The 13,691-nt window shown below is 38.9% G+C and overlaps 2 protein-coding genes across 2 annotated transcripts; one reads left to right on the top strand and one right to left on the bottom strand.

Moving 5' to 3' along the window:
* On the bottom strand, positions 1-4,462 carry bbs10 (Bardet-Biedl syndrome 10). Its single transcript, XM_030136262.1, has 4 exons — positions 4,398-4,462; positions 3,916-4,137; positions 1,248-2,207; positions 1-1,083 (listed from the first exon to the last, which is right to left on the bottom strand). The coding sequence occupies exons 2-4, from the start codon at positions 4,107-4,109 to the stop codon at positions 273-275; spliced, it is 1,965 nt and encodes a 654-aa protein (XP_029992122.1). The 5' UTR covers positions 4,110-4,137; positions 4,398-4,462; the 3' UTR covers positions 1-272.
* A 3,412-nt stretch (positions 4,463-7,874) lies between these two features.
* On the top strand, positions 7,875-13,222 carry LOC115421556 (synaptotagmin-A-like). The gene is made up of 8 exons (XM_030137488.1): positions 7,875-8,013; positions 8,907-9,091; positions 9,520-9,633; positions 9,777-9,944; positions 10,031-10,198; positions 11,712-11,829; positions 12,150-12,283; positions 12,376-13,222. Exons 1-8 carry the CDS (start codon positions 7,875-7,877, stop codon positions 12,580-12,582), a joined length of 1,233 nt encoding a protein of 410 aa, XP_029993348.1. The 3' UTR covers positions 12,583-13,222.
* Positions 13,223-13,691: the final 469 nt, after the last annotated feature.

Raw genomic sequence — 13,691 nt, 5'->3', positions numbered from 1 at the left:
TAGTTTTTCTTTTCACTTTTACTGCCACACCTATCCGTGATTCAGGACAAGCTGGCACATTTTATTGGCCCATAAACATCATTGTGGTCATGAAATATATTTTACAATTTCTCTGGAAGCATAACAGTTGTAGATTACAAATTTAAGCAAGGCAAATACATTCAAAAAATAACTACAGCAATCTGCAGTAAACTGTTTCATGCAACTCACACCTGAATTAACCACTGACAAAAATAAATGTTTATGCTTCCGTCTCTGCACACAATGTAATCTCAGTTCTCAGCCTCGTCTTCTGTGTCCTCCCAGGAAATGTTTGCAAGTCTGCGTGACTGTGTGTTTAACCTAGTGTGTGTATGCAGCATGGTGTCTATTTGGAAAAGCCTTGTGACACACTGCAACACAGCCAAAACCAAATGGTATTTACAAGAGACAGATTCAAGGCCAGAGTCCAACATTACAACTTCTGATGCCAGGCCAGGTTTTCCATAACAATACTTGCTTAGTTTACCATCCTCTGGAGGACATTCGCCTTTACAATTACCATGTATAGGCCTTGTTCCGCGCTCTTGTTCGCATACAAGACTGCAGGGGTGTACATGATTCTGAACAGAACCCAGGACCATAGCTTGAGCTTGCAGGAAATAGCGAGGACTGTGGGAGTAAATCTGACGGGGCACGCTGAGAAGAGCATTTGCCAGTAGCTGAGAGGCAGCAGGAAAACTCTCATGGTTGTCACAAACTGAGATATGTTGTAGGAGAGCATGGTTTAAAAGAAACTCAAACGTCCCACCTGCAGGTACGACACAGCCTGGTTCTAGCACAGAGTTCTGGCAGGGAAACCCATATGTAGGTTTTGTATCGCCTGTGTGCAGTGATGTGCTTTTGTGGGAATGAATGACCATCTTTGATGCTGTAGTTGGTCTTGTATTCAGAGGCTCCCAGGTTGTCAGTACCATGCGGATGGCTTCTTGAAATGCAGCAGCATATTGCTCTGTTTGCCCTTCTCCAGAGCCACAAATGACCAGACTGCAAGGTTTCACCATAACACTATCCTTGGAATTATGGAACATTGCATGGACATATCTATGGAAGAAAAAAAGTGTAATGATTATTTTCAACAACATGCAGATTCAACAAATATTCAAAGTGCTATGGTTCATGCATGTGAATTTCATTTGCATATTGTCTTTGTGCTTGTATGCAAATGACATATCAAATATCATGAAATATCTGAAAACTCCTCAAACCTGTGGGCTCCCAGTAGTATTGGTCTGCAAAAAGCCAATGTGGCAACATGCTCTGGCTGAATCCTCCAGTATTCTGAGACAGGTGTAGCTCCACTTAGCTGGGTAAAGAGTGAAAGCTCATCTTCACTCACACACTCCACAACACATATCTCTGCCTGTGTGGCTAAAGATAAAACAGCAGCAGATTGTTTTACTGCAGAAAGAAGCACAGACACACCCAAGCTCTGCAGGTTTGAAAAAACGTACTCTAAGGAGATTTCTGCAAAGGTGCTATAGTGCAAAATACTTGTGCCGTTCCCTCTGTTCTCCTGCTCTCCTAGTGCCTCACAACCCAGCTCTAGCACTTCTCCAGCATTTAGTAATTTTGGTTGCAAGTGCCCGGTGAAAACTACAACTTTAACTGATCCACCGTCAGGCTCCGTTAAAGGTGTAGCAAAATCCCTGTGTATCACCTGCCCTTCAATCAAACGTGAGCAACTGATAGGAAATCCTAACACAGGTGTGTGCAGTGCAGGGAAGTTGTCATTTATAAACTGAAGTGATCCAGAGGGTGGGTCATGCTGAAACTTCCAATGAGTGAGCATTTCACACAGGAGGTTACTGATGAAGTCACAGTTGCTCTGACCCAGTCGGGTATAAAAGAAGGATGATAGCAGCTTTTGAACTGGTGATTGTGTCTTGGCCGTGAAATCCTTCCATGAAAGAACACATCCATATGGGACCACTCCTACAGAGATGAGATCATCCAGCTCATCGAGTGCAAATGCCAGCAGTTTGTCAGCCAAAAGCCTGGCAGTGGCAGCTTTTGCCGCTTCCTTGGAGTTGTGAGTGAGAGACACATGAGGATCCTTCGAGGCAGCCGTGTGAATCATTCGCAGCAATGACGCCAGTAGCAAAATAAAGGTCTTGGATCCATCACCCGTTTTCGCATTATGTCTCCAGACACACTCCACCACCATCCTAAAATTAAAAAAGGAAACATGACAAAAGAAGTGACACTTAACAAAGGGGCAACTTCACATGGTATGAGTGCACCAACTGCAAAATCTAGCGGTAATGCATCAATTATTAATATTTCAAAAAAGCACTTAAATTTTGGTTACATCTCAAATTGAGCCCCTTAGGCACACTGAAACTCCAGCCCCACAAACCAAAGAAATTAACTCCAAAAAAAGATCCTTCTGTCAGCTGATCCTGAGATGAAATACTTTCTGATACTGAATCGCACCACTACTGTTAAGCCTCAGACCAGTACAGCTTTTTATCCAGTAGTCAGAGTAATGACATAACAGGTATTTTTCAAAAGGAATGTTTACCTCAGAGGTACCAGATATACTTCAAATACTGTCTGCACATTACAATACATTCACTTTTCAGGTTCTATCAAGAAGACTCAGAAATCTATTATATAAATGTACATAAACTATTATGTGTAATAACACTTTTTCAGTTATACATTGAAAACATCTGCTAACCAGAACTTTTATCATATTTTTCCAATTAATCTCATTAAAGTATGTAAGATTTAGCACATTTAATATCTGAGGCAGGTAATTTCCGAAAAAAAAAACAAAAAACAAAAAACAAGGAGACCAGGGTTATCTATCAGATGTGTAGTTTCTTATTTATTTTTTCCTTTCATCTATTAATAATGATTTTTTTTTTTTTTAAAGACGACTACTTTTAAAAAATTAAGTGAAATCCATCCCATTGGCACTTTCCTCACCAAACATTAAAGCTTATAAAACATACTTACTGTAAGTAACCCACAACAAAATTGTAAAAATTGTTCAAATATAAATTTTATTGCAAGAAACACCAAAGTTATAACCACTATTTGTGCTTTTCTTAGAATAATTTTTTGTACAAATTAAAAACAACTTAAAGTTTTGCTTGAATAATATGAATGAAGTCCGACAGACTGCTCAGAGACAATAATTTTCCAAATAAAATTATGAAATGTGTAATTATCATGTTATAACTCAAACTCAAGAGCTATAACAAGAAAGACACATTTTTCAAAGATCAACAAACAGATATTTCATAACAAAGATGAATATGTTGCAGGGGTGTCCAAGTCTGACCCTCAAGAGCCAGTCCTGCATGTTTAAGATATTTCCCTCTTCCAGCACACCCAGAAGCCATTACATCATTATCAGGCTTCTGCAGAGCTTGATGATGAGCTGATCATTCATTGAACCAGGTGTGCTGGAAGTGGGAAATATCTAAAACATGCAGGACACCGGCCCTCGAGGACCAGATTTGGATACCCCTGTGTTAATGGTATCAGGGGCTGCAAAGAGCCCATTTTATAATTCACATATTCTCAGAACAATAAAGCATAAACTGAAAAAAAAAAACAAAAAAAAAAAAACAAAAAAAACCCTGAACATTCGACATTTTTCTTTTTGCCCCAGTGCTTTTCCATTCTCCAAACTTGCATTTTGTCAAGAGAGAAATCACCATGGCATTGGATTCGTTTCTTGTACGTCTGTAAAATGAGTTCGGGGTGCCCCTACGCCAAAACATTAGTTCCGTCTGCTACATAGTCTGAACTGAAGTTAATTTAAAAAAAAAAAAAAAAAAAAAAAAAAACATCCAGGTGCGATCTTGCAGCTTGAGAAACACTGCCGTAGGTAAACCGAGTAAAGGTCTGTGTGTTAGTTACCTGGCCAGTGGATGCTCCAGACGTAGGGCCGTGAGAATCCGTGTCCCACTCCGACTCAGCATCGCCTGTCCCGTGTCGCGGGTGAACAGTACCTGTCCTCCATGTGGACCAAAGCTGCGGAGGACTACTGCCTCCAATGCACCCACGGTCTGCAGGACATGTTCCAGGTGAAGATGCTCCACTGGCCGCATCATCACGAACAGGAGAGTCACCGAAGTCGAGCTGTAAATCGAACAAAACCGATATGAATGACCGCTGCAATATCTGTCGAAACGATATGTAACTATATTCTAAACGTGTAATTTAACAGAATCATTGCTCGTTCACTTTGCATCTAGCTAAACAAATGACTTTAAAGCAGCCACGGACGAGCTTTCATTATTTCTATACCATTTAAAACTGAGCACATACTTTTCTTGCTAGTATAAATGCAGTGATAAAACATCCATGCCTCTAAATCTCAATCTTATCTGAAAACTCACCATTAGTTCCACAGGAAAGCTTCCCTCTGTAGCTTAGAAACGACTCTTCTTCTGTGGTTTGTAGAGGCTTTAACATGGAGGATGAGTCACTGCTGCCACCTAGCGTGTGGAGATAGGACTTCCCTTTCTATTCCATCAATATAGCATGCACAGGTTTTGAAAATGTGGGGGATTGGTCTCCATCTCTTTCAGTATTTCCATGTGCATTCTGAATCTTTTCCTTCAGCACTTTCTCTTTTATTAATTCCAATTATGAACCTATACTACTTACAATTTTGTGGTAATTATTCCCCACAGAAGCTTTCACTTTTACTTTGGGGGTTACTTTCAGCCCAATTTGATCTGCAGTGGGCCGGACCAGTAAAATAATAACATAATAACTCAAAAATTTTGTTTGTTTTGCTACAAAAAACCAAAAGTACAATTTCAATAGTATTATGCCTCAGCTTCTCATTTAAACATTGCAACTTACATTGGTCTGAGCATTTTGACTGTTTTTGAGGTTTGTGGTTCTGTTTTGTTTTGTTCTGTTTGTTTGATGTAAAATGGACACATATAAGTAACCTTCCTTGTGTACATTTTATTTTTATTTCTTGTCATGTGTTAGTTATAAAATAAATTTAGCATTATTTTTTTTTTTTTTATCTTTTTCTTTTTTTTCTTTGCTTATTTTATTATGGTCAATTTATTCTACCCTACTTACCATATATATTCTGTTTTAGATTTTATTCTTGATCTATGCTAAAACCAAGACCTGGGTAGCTATATTTCGTTCTATCATGTACCATTGACCGAATGACAATAAAGCTGAGTCTGAGTCTGATAATCTCTGGGTCTGCGACCTGCAATTAGTCATATTGAGCTGAAACATTTTAAACCAGAAAACGTATGCAGTGAAACTCAGTATCAGAACAAAAGAATTATAGACACATTAAGAGCAGACAGAGGTCACACTGAATATTTGACACTTTGGTTACTAGAACATGTTTTTTCTGGAGACTTTTGTTTTTTGCTGATAAAATACTATACATACATCCTGTACATCCTGGTTGTTTCTTACTCCAGAAACTGAAAATGCATCTGTGCTGTTAGTGCAACTTCCTTTAAACAACACATCTGAGTTTTGCATAGTACTGTTCATTCAAGCAGAGTTAAACCTTCAAATGAATATGAGTTGTCTAAAGGCACAACTACACAGCATTTATGCCATTTCAGGTTTGTCGCTCACTCTCCATTAAGTACTGCTGATTTCATAATTTGTAATTAAAAACAAATAAGATGACATTGGTTTTCCTCTTCCTTTTCCCTTCCCCCATCCCTCTCTCTTTCTCTGTCCCATCCCTCCTTCTGTACAGTATCTCTCTTCCTCCCTCATACCTCAAGGTGAACTGGGCGGGGCCGGAACTTGATCCCTGGGTTGCTGCAGAAACCACATCCTAAGTTTCTAAATTAGGCAACATCATCTATACATAGACAATATGAGACAGTTCTGCAACTAACGCCAGATGTACACATGCACACACAGCAACTCACACACACATACAGGGCTGTCCACAGTGAATGTAAATGTCCTCTACTGCTGAACTCTCAGTATGCTAACGAGGTGTTAAAAAGCCATGTCACCACCCTGATGAATATTAATCCTGCCCTGGTGAGGGTGACCTATAGGGATGGGACAGAGTTCATGAGGAGAGGAGGTGTGAAAACCTCGGACCTGCACTCCCACAGGACTTAAAATTGACAGAGAGATTCATCCAGGCTCATATCGTACACACATATATACACACACATAAAGAGGAGCAACACAAGATGACTGAGCTGCAATTACATCTACCCCAACCCCAACCCTATCTTGTCCTCTCCCCTCCCTCTCTCTCTCTCCCTCTCTTCATCCAGCTTTCACACACCTGCACTCTTCTTCTTCTTCTTCTTGAGGTCTATGAAGTGGTCTGTCACAAAAACAAGGGGGCAATGTGCTGACACTCTTTCCCACCTCAGTGCATTGTTTTGCCTCTCTTGTCCTCTCCACTTCTCTTTTTTTCTATTCTTCCTCTTCACTCTGTAAGGAAAGGGAGTACCTGTGAGTGCGAACACTACTGGGACAAGTGCAACACAGGTATGTCTCTGGGTTTTTTATATTTTCTGTTTCAACAGTCTACAACAAAGTTAATAATAACTGTGTGTAAGTTCATGTAAATTAAATACGGTGTGGATGTGGATCATAGCTGGGATACAAAAACATACTCTTCATTGTCAATGTATTATTTTGTTTATTGTGGTTTTATGAGATGATACGTGTTTCTCAAGGTAAACACTCTCGAAACTGAGCAAAAACTATGTGTTTTTTTTGAGTCTGAAATATGTTATAATAGAGGTACAGTGCTTTCACCTTGTGGTGACGCCATAATTTATATACTGTAAGGTACAGGTCTAATCAGTCAAAACAGTTTTATCTGCATTAACAGTACAAGCAGGACAAGAAAAATACCTTAATACCTCTGCAACAAAGGCAAGAAGAGCATACATTTTTAAATGTATAATTCTAAATACTTGTATTTGCTTCATATTTATCACAGTGACTATATATTTTTTATCTTTCAACATCAACCCTTAATCGTAAATTATATATATATATATATATATATATATATATATATATATATATATATATATATTACACATACAGTACTGTACAAAAACTGTAACATATGGAACTTTTGATCATTTTTAACCCCAATACATATTGTTTTGTTGTCGCTGCATCTGTTAGCGTATCAGCTGTGGCTTCTTCTTAATGCTTGTCTTTTCAGGAAAAATAATCCTGGAGGCGTAGACATAAACTGAGGTCAATGTTCGCTTGGGTGTGAGATCCATTCTGCTGACTCAGAACCAGATACTCAATACCCGTGATGTCTGCAGAATAGAAAATATCAAAACATTTTTGCACTTGGGAGTCAAATATTGGCAGTGGAACTTTTTTCCCATGCAGTCTGCACTGAGCATGACCTTGGCGCATGATGCTCACCTCTGGCACAATCTGGGACGGCAGAGGTTCACACGTAACGCTTCAGCTCTACATCTCCCCTTCCTCTCCTCATGCCCTCCCCTCCATGTCAGCGGGTTTGGCAGAGACAGCGGCTTGCATATCCTGTGTTCAAGTGTTAGTGCCAGGCCAGCAGAAACAGGAGAAGTCATTTGACACTGACAGCCTTACAGTGTCTATAAGCACATTACTGCTTCAAAAACATCTGATCAATAATATTTATGGACACTCCGCTGTGGTATATTTGTGTGTGTGGTTTGTTGAATGGTTCTTGAAATGAATGGTTCTTTGCATTTCCTCAGTGGCATTCAAGGGCACACTCACAGTCTCTCTATTTCCATTTGAGTTTTGTGCAAATAGTATTTTAGAGTTAATGTATTTTTATGTCTCTTTTTTTTCTTCTGTCAGTTTGTTAATTCTTTACCAATCGAAAAATGACTGGAAACAGACGAGCTGCACCCAGCACCCCAGCTTCTCCCACCCATTTACCAAATGCAACCACCACTCCCGGACAAATACAACCTGGGAGCCACAATCCCAAAAAGTTCATGAATGAACTGCGCCACATCCACAGTGAGTTACATTTAAAATTTAATGCTGCTCCCAAAGAACAATGAGTCCAAAACAACTGCATCATTGTTAAAAGGCAATCATAGAAAAAAAAGGTGATTGGGTCAAAGCAATACATTTAAGAACAATGCCAAAGCAATTTGGTAAATCATCAAACTCTTAGTTCAGTGTTGGTTAAAGAATATGTCTGAGATCTATAAAAATATCAAGATAGCAAGAGGGTGTTTTAAAAAATGCACAGGGGACCTTACTCCCAATTGGAAGGACACACTACAGTTGCAGAAAAGTAATCATAAACAATGGTTATGCCATCAAGTACTAACTCCTGTTTGTATCATTTGACTAAAACAGACAGAAAAGGAAACATGGAATGTCTAAAAGCACTGTTTTTGGCAGTACAATGTCATAGCTATTGATGTAAGAACTTAAGTGATTTGGTTATTATCAAGAAAAACATGGAAAATGGCTAGATATCAGCTCTTAAATTAAACTCTTATGAGCTATTTTTGTTGTTATCATTATATTTGTCCAAACAAATGTACCTTTAGTTGTACCAGGAATTAAAACTTAAGGTTTAAGGCTAAATGTATTTTATTTGGACAGTTTTGATTGCAAGCGATAAAAATAGTGCCTTGATACCAGGATCATATTTTGCTCCAGTGATTTTTCAAAACAAGCAGAGTACAGAACAGAAGGGACAGAGAAATGAGCATGGACATATGATAATATATTGTAATCCAATACGACAGAGTCACAAAATATCAGCTAAAAATGTCCACAGATGTGAATCAGCAAATCTATTTCAGAAATATCTGTTGACTGACTTTTAGGGAAGTTAAGTCATTGATGACAAGTGAAATTAAATGAGACTTTGTGTGTTCAATGTTGTTTTGCAGTGCCATCATGGGCTGTTGGTGCTCTTTGTATTGTAATTCTGTGTGTGGTGTTGTCGTGTGCGGTGTGCGTGTGGAAGAAGTGGTTGAAAAAGAAGGACAAGGACAAAGAAAAGGACAAGAAAAAGGGAAAAGAGAAGAGCAAAGGTGGCTCTGACACTGAAATGGATGGAGGTTACAAGAGGTGGGCTACACACACAGACATATACACACACAGTTGTGTCTCCCTGCAGATGTATTGCCCTTGCAATGTATCACAGTCCTGACATTCGGGTCACCCAGTACTGGTAAAACTGTCAGTATTTGTTAAGACAAATGAATGTTTTACTCATCACTCATGCTGTGGCACTGATTCAGGTCTGTAATGAGATGTTTCTGGTAATGTTGAAAGATGTAACTCACATACACATACAAATGGTGTTATTGTCCATATTATTTAAATATAAATAAACTTGATGTAGGTAACATTATCCTTGTAAAAATGCCTCCGACTGTGCAGTACAGAACACAAATAGCTAATCCACAAGTTGTGAACAGAACGTCTCCATTGATTACAGTAAAGTTATATTTTTACCTGATGCGTCTGTTTCTCTTGCGCCAATGTGTGTGTGTGCAGCCGTGGAAAGATGAAGGTAACAAAGAAACGGAGCTGTCGGATAATGAGCCCAAGGAAGACGAGAAACTCGGCAGGCTACATTTCACATTAGACTTCAACTTCACAGATAACACGGTGAGGTGATTCAGAGTGACATATTTTATTTTCATCCGCCACGCATCAACTTTTAAATGTCACATTTTCATATTTTTTCCCTCGTTTTTATTCCTCTTTCTGTCAAAAACTCATTTTCTTTTTATTTCCTGTTCACTTTCTAGCTGGTAGTAGGCATTCTACAGGCAGCCGAGCTTCCTGCTATGGATGTGGGAGGTAGCTCTGACCCTTATGTCAAGGTCTACCTGCTCCCAGATAAAAAGAAAAAGTTTGAAACTAAAGTTCATAGGAAAACTCTGGAACCAAACTTCAATGAGACTTTCACATTTAAGGTAAATTAAAACCTGACATTTGTTCTTCTCAACTGTACTGTTTCCTGACATGTTGGAAGTCTGTGTATTTATGAATGTGTGTGTAGGTGCCCTATACCGAGCTGGGTGGAAAGACACTGGTGATGACTGTGTATGACTTTGACCGGTTCTCAAAACATGACGCCATTGGAGCTGTGAAGATACCAATGAGTGGTGTGGACTTCAGCCAGTCTCTGCAGGAGTGGAGGGATCTGCAGAAGGCAGAGAAAGAGGAGGTGGGGGCAAACTGTGAGAAGAGTTGAACTTGAAAATAGCACAGCACGATACAAATAGGAGAAGAACATGTACAGTTAGACTAAAATATAACTTCTGCACAGAGCCCTGGCTTCGAAACACTTTAGATATTAAAAGTTGTCATCATCTGCTGCTTGACTAAATCATGCATGCCTATTCCAAATCCAAATCAACACCTCTTCAGCACATCAGGATTTTGAGTTACATGAACATGTAAAAAAAAAAAAAAAAGAAAAAAAAAGAAAATGGAAATCTTGTGCCAAAATCTTTTTTTGGGTACTCACAATCTTAGGATAATATAGGCCAAATTGGTCACATTTACTTACAGGGGTGGACATCAAGCCTAGAATATATAAGAATAAATAAGTATCAAGAGTCCATCAGCTTGGCTCAAAGTTGTTCCAAAATACAGGTTGTGACAGTTCCCTGCAGCAGGAATCAACAGTAATAATTTATCATATTTTAAAGGTTAACTCACTTTATTATCCCGGTAGGAAAATTCTGTTCCTGCAGTTTACCCATTCTGATACACAAAGAGCCTGGCATTAGCAATTAGCGTTAGCATTTAGGAGCAATGAGCTGTCACTGAAGGCCTTCAGAGACCAACTCAAGATCTTCACCAGTACCTTGGTCAAGGGCACTGATAGAATAATTATCCTACACATACCTGCTTTTGCCAGCAGACGAATGAATTGAACCCAGAGCCTTCTAGTTTAGAGGCAGAAGTGTTAACCACTACACCAGGGGTGTCCAAATCCAGTCCTTGAGGCCGGTGTCCTGCATGTTTTAGATATTTCCCTCTTCCAGCACACCTGGTTCAATTACTGATCAGCCCATCATCAACCTCTGCAGAAGCCTGATAACGATGTAATGGCCTCCAGGTGTGCTGGAAGAGGGAAATATCTAAAACATGCAGGATACTGGACCTCGAGGACTGGATTTGGACACCCCTGCTTACGCCACTGAGCCACCTGGGATGAACTTCCCTTTGATGGCTGGTTTCCATTTCAGAAAAAAAGATTCTGAAGAAACCCATCTGTTTTAGCACATCTAGCAGCTAGTCTGTCTTCATAATTTGGGGTTTTTTGGTTGCCCAGAAATGTTTGCACCACTTGTACAAATTAATTCCAAAGAGAGTTGAGCTTTGAGGGAAGATGGGATCAAATGAAGTCTCCGATCTAGAGGCTGGTGAAAATTACAGCCTTCAGCATCATATTACATTGGACTGCACCAACTTTTTCCTCAAGGTATCGAAAGCATTTTAATTTTCATAACTTAGAATTTATAGAATTAAATATCTGGTGTGATATGCTGCTAATGGCTATGTACTGACCAGTGTATAACCCAAACCCTGACATGCTAGAAATTTGGTTTTAGCTTTGGAACTAGTGCACCTGATTTAGATAAAATCACATATTTTTCTCCTGGTAGTAAAACCCTTGCTGAACACTGTAATTCCTGAACAGTAACTTTACCTCTGTGTTCCTGTACTAGAGTGAGCGGCTTGGGGACGTATGTTTGTCCTTGAGATACGTGCCTACTGCAGGGAAGCTAACAGTGGTGATTCTGGAGGCCAAAAACCTGAAGAAAATGGATGTAGGTGGATTATCAGGTGAGACATACTCCATCTGGATTCACATTAGATTTAAGTGAAGTCAGCGTACATATTCTCAGTGCCACATTCAACATGTTTCCTATAATTTCATATACAAAATTGTCAGTTTTTTTGTCATTTTAAAAAACATTGATCTGATGAAATGGTCTCAGATAAGCAGTATTTAGTGGCGTGTCCACTTTCAAGCAGTTTCTGTATAGGGGCAGCTATCCGCAGCTACTACAATAGATGTTGTGTTTCACTGATGGATCTTCTGCATCTGTGCCAGGCTGTTGGTCAGTTGGTCTGACATAAAACCTTCCTGTTCTCACTATCAGACCCTTATGTGAAGATCCACTTAATGCAGAATGGGAAACGACTCAAGAAAAAGAAAACAACGATAAAGAAGAACACTTTGAACCCTTACTACAATGAGTCTTTCAGCTTTGAAGTACCATGTGAACAAATAGAGGTATATGTAGTATTTTATGCACATATATTGCAAACAACTACATTCACGGTAATTTTACAAGCTAATTTTCCTTTGTGTGTTTTCATTTTTAGAAAGTACAGGTAGCAGTGACTGTGCTGGACTATGACAAGATTGGGAAGAACGATGCCATTGGGAAGTTACTGTTGGGCAATAATAGCACAGGGACTGAGCTACGCCATTGGTCAGACATGCTAGCTAACCCCCGGAGGCCGATAGCCCAGTGGCATAGCCTCAAACCAGAGGATGAAGTCAATGCGCTAATTTCTAACAAGAAATAAAGCTCTGTGGCCAACATGGCAGCACTAGGGAACTGTTCAATAAAACCCTGAGCCTTTACCTCAACTACTGATTTATGTTCCTACCTCTCCTTCAATTCACCTTTAAGATTATTCAGTATGTAAATCTACTAAATCCCCAGTTCATCTTCACATAATCCAAGTCACTACTTGGAGCCTACTGTCTATAGTAAATATCTCTTTCTGCTTCTATATAGACTACAGTAGGGTTTTAACCACAGTTGTATCACTGTATCACTGCACTATTATACATAGTAGGATTTTTTGAAAACTTAATTTTTTTTTCATCTTTTAAAGCGTCAGACAAAATGCATATCAGCCCTGATTCAACCATGATTTACCTACAGAAGGAGACAATCCAAAGCATAATCAAATACTGTAAGATTACTATATAAATACTGTTTTGTCTCTACTGTCTTTACCGAACCCCAATCCTCATGTTGTCTTTTGCCAAATAAATAACAAGTTCTTAGCAAAACTACTGGTTGTGTATTATGCATTTAAAGTAGCCTTTATACCATTTTCTCATGCACATCAATGAGCCTTGAAAGATGTTTGGTTATCCATTTTACTGTGAGGTTTCTCTGCAATCTGTCGCATCCAAAGTGACAGAAGAGGCCATAATCACATGATCACAATCAGGTATTGTTTTCCAAGTTCATCATGAAGAATGTATATTCATTTTATGCCAGCTTTGTGATTTCTGGTATGTAAATTAAGAGGCATTTATACGTTAATAAATCTCAGAGAAAAAAGCACAACCTGTCCATTTTGTGAAAGATCTGTGTGACTGCAATTTGTAATATTACTGTACTGTATTTTTCTTGATAAAACAGCCATTAAAAGATTTAGAGAAAACAACATTAGTAAGGTTGTCATATATTTTATAAAGTCATATAATGTGGCTGTTACGTTGATTATACTACACGCAAACAACAACAGTGACATCTAATGTAATTAAGCAGATTTAAAGCTCTTTAACAATTAAAATACATTTGTATGGAGAAATGGTTGGCTGAGAGATTTATGAAATATTTCAGAAGTATCAGCTCAGATATATCAAATACCAGGGTAATTCCATCACTACTGAA

Source organism: Sphaeramia orbicularis, chromosome 6 (genome assembly GCF_902148855.1).
Source record: "Sphaeramia orbicularis chromosome 6, fSphaOr1.1, whole genome shotgun sequence".
Taxonomy (NCBI): domain Eukaryota; kingdom Metazoa; phylum Chordata; class Actinopteri; order Kurtiformes; family Apogonidae; genus Sphaeramia; species Sphaeramia orbicularis.
This window is presented reverse-complemented; position numbering and strand designations above follow the sequence as displayed.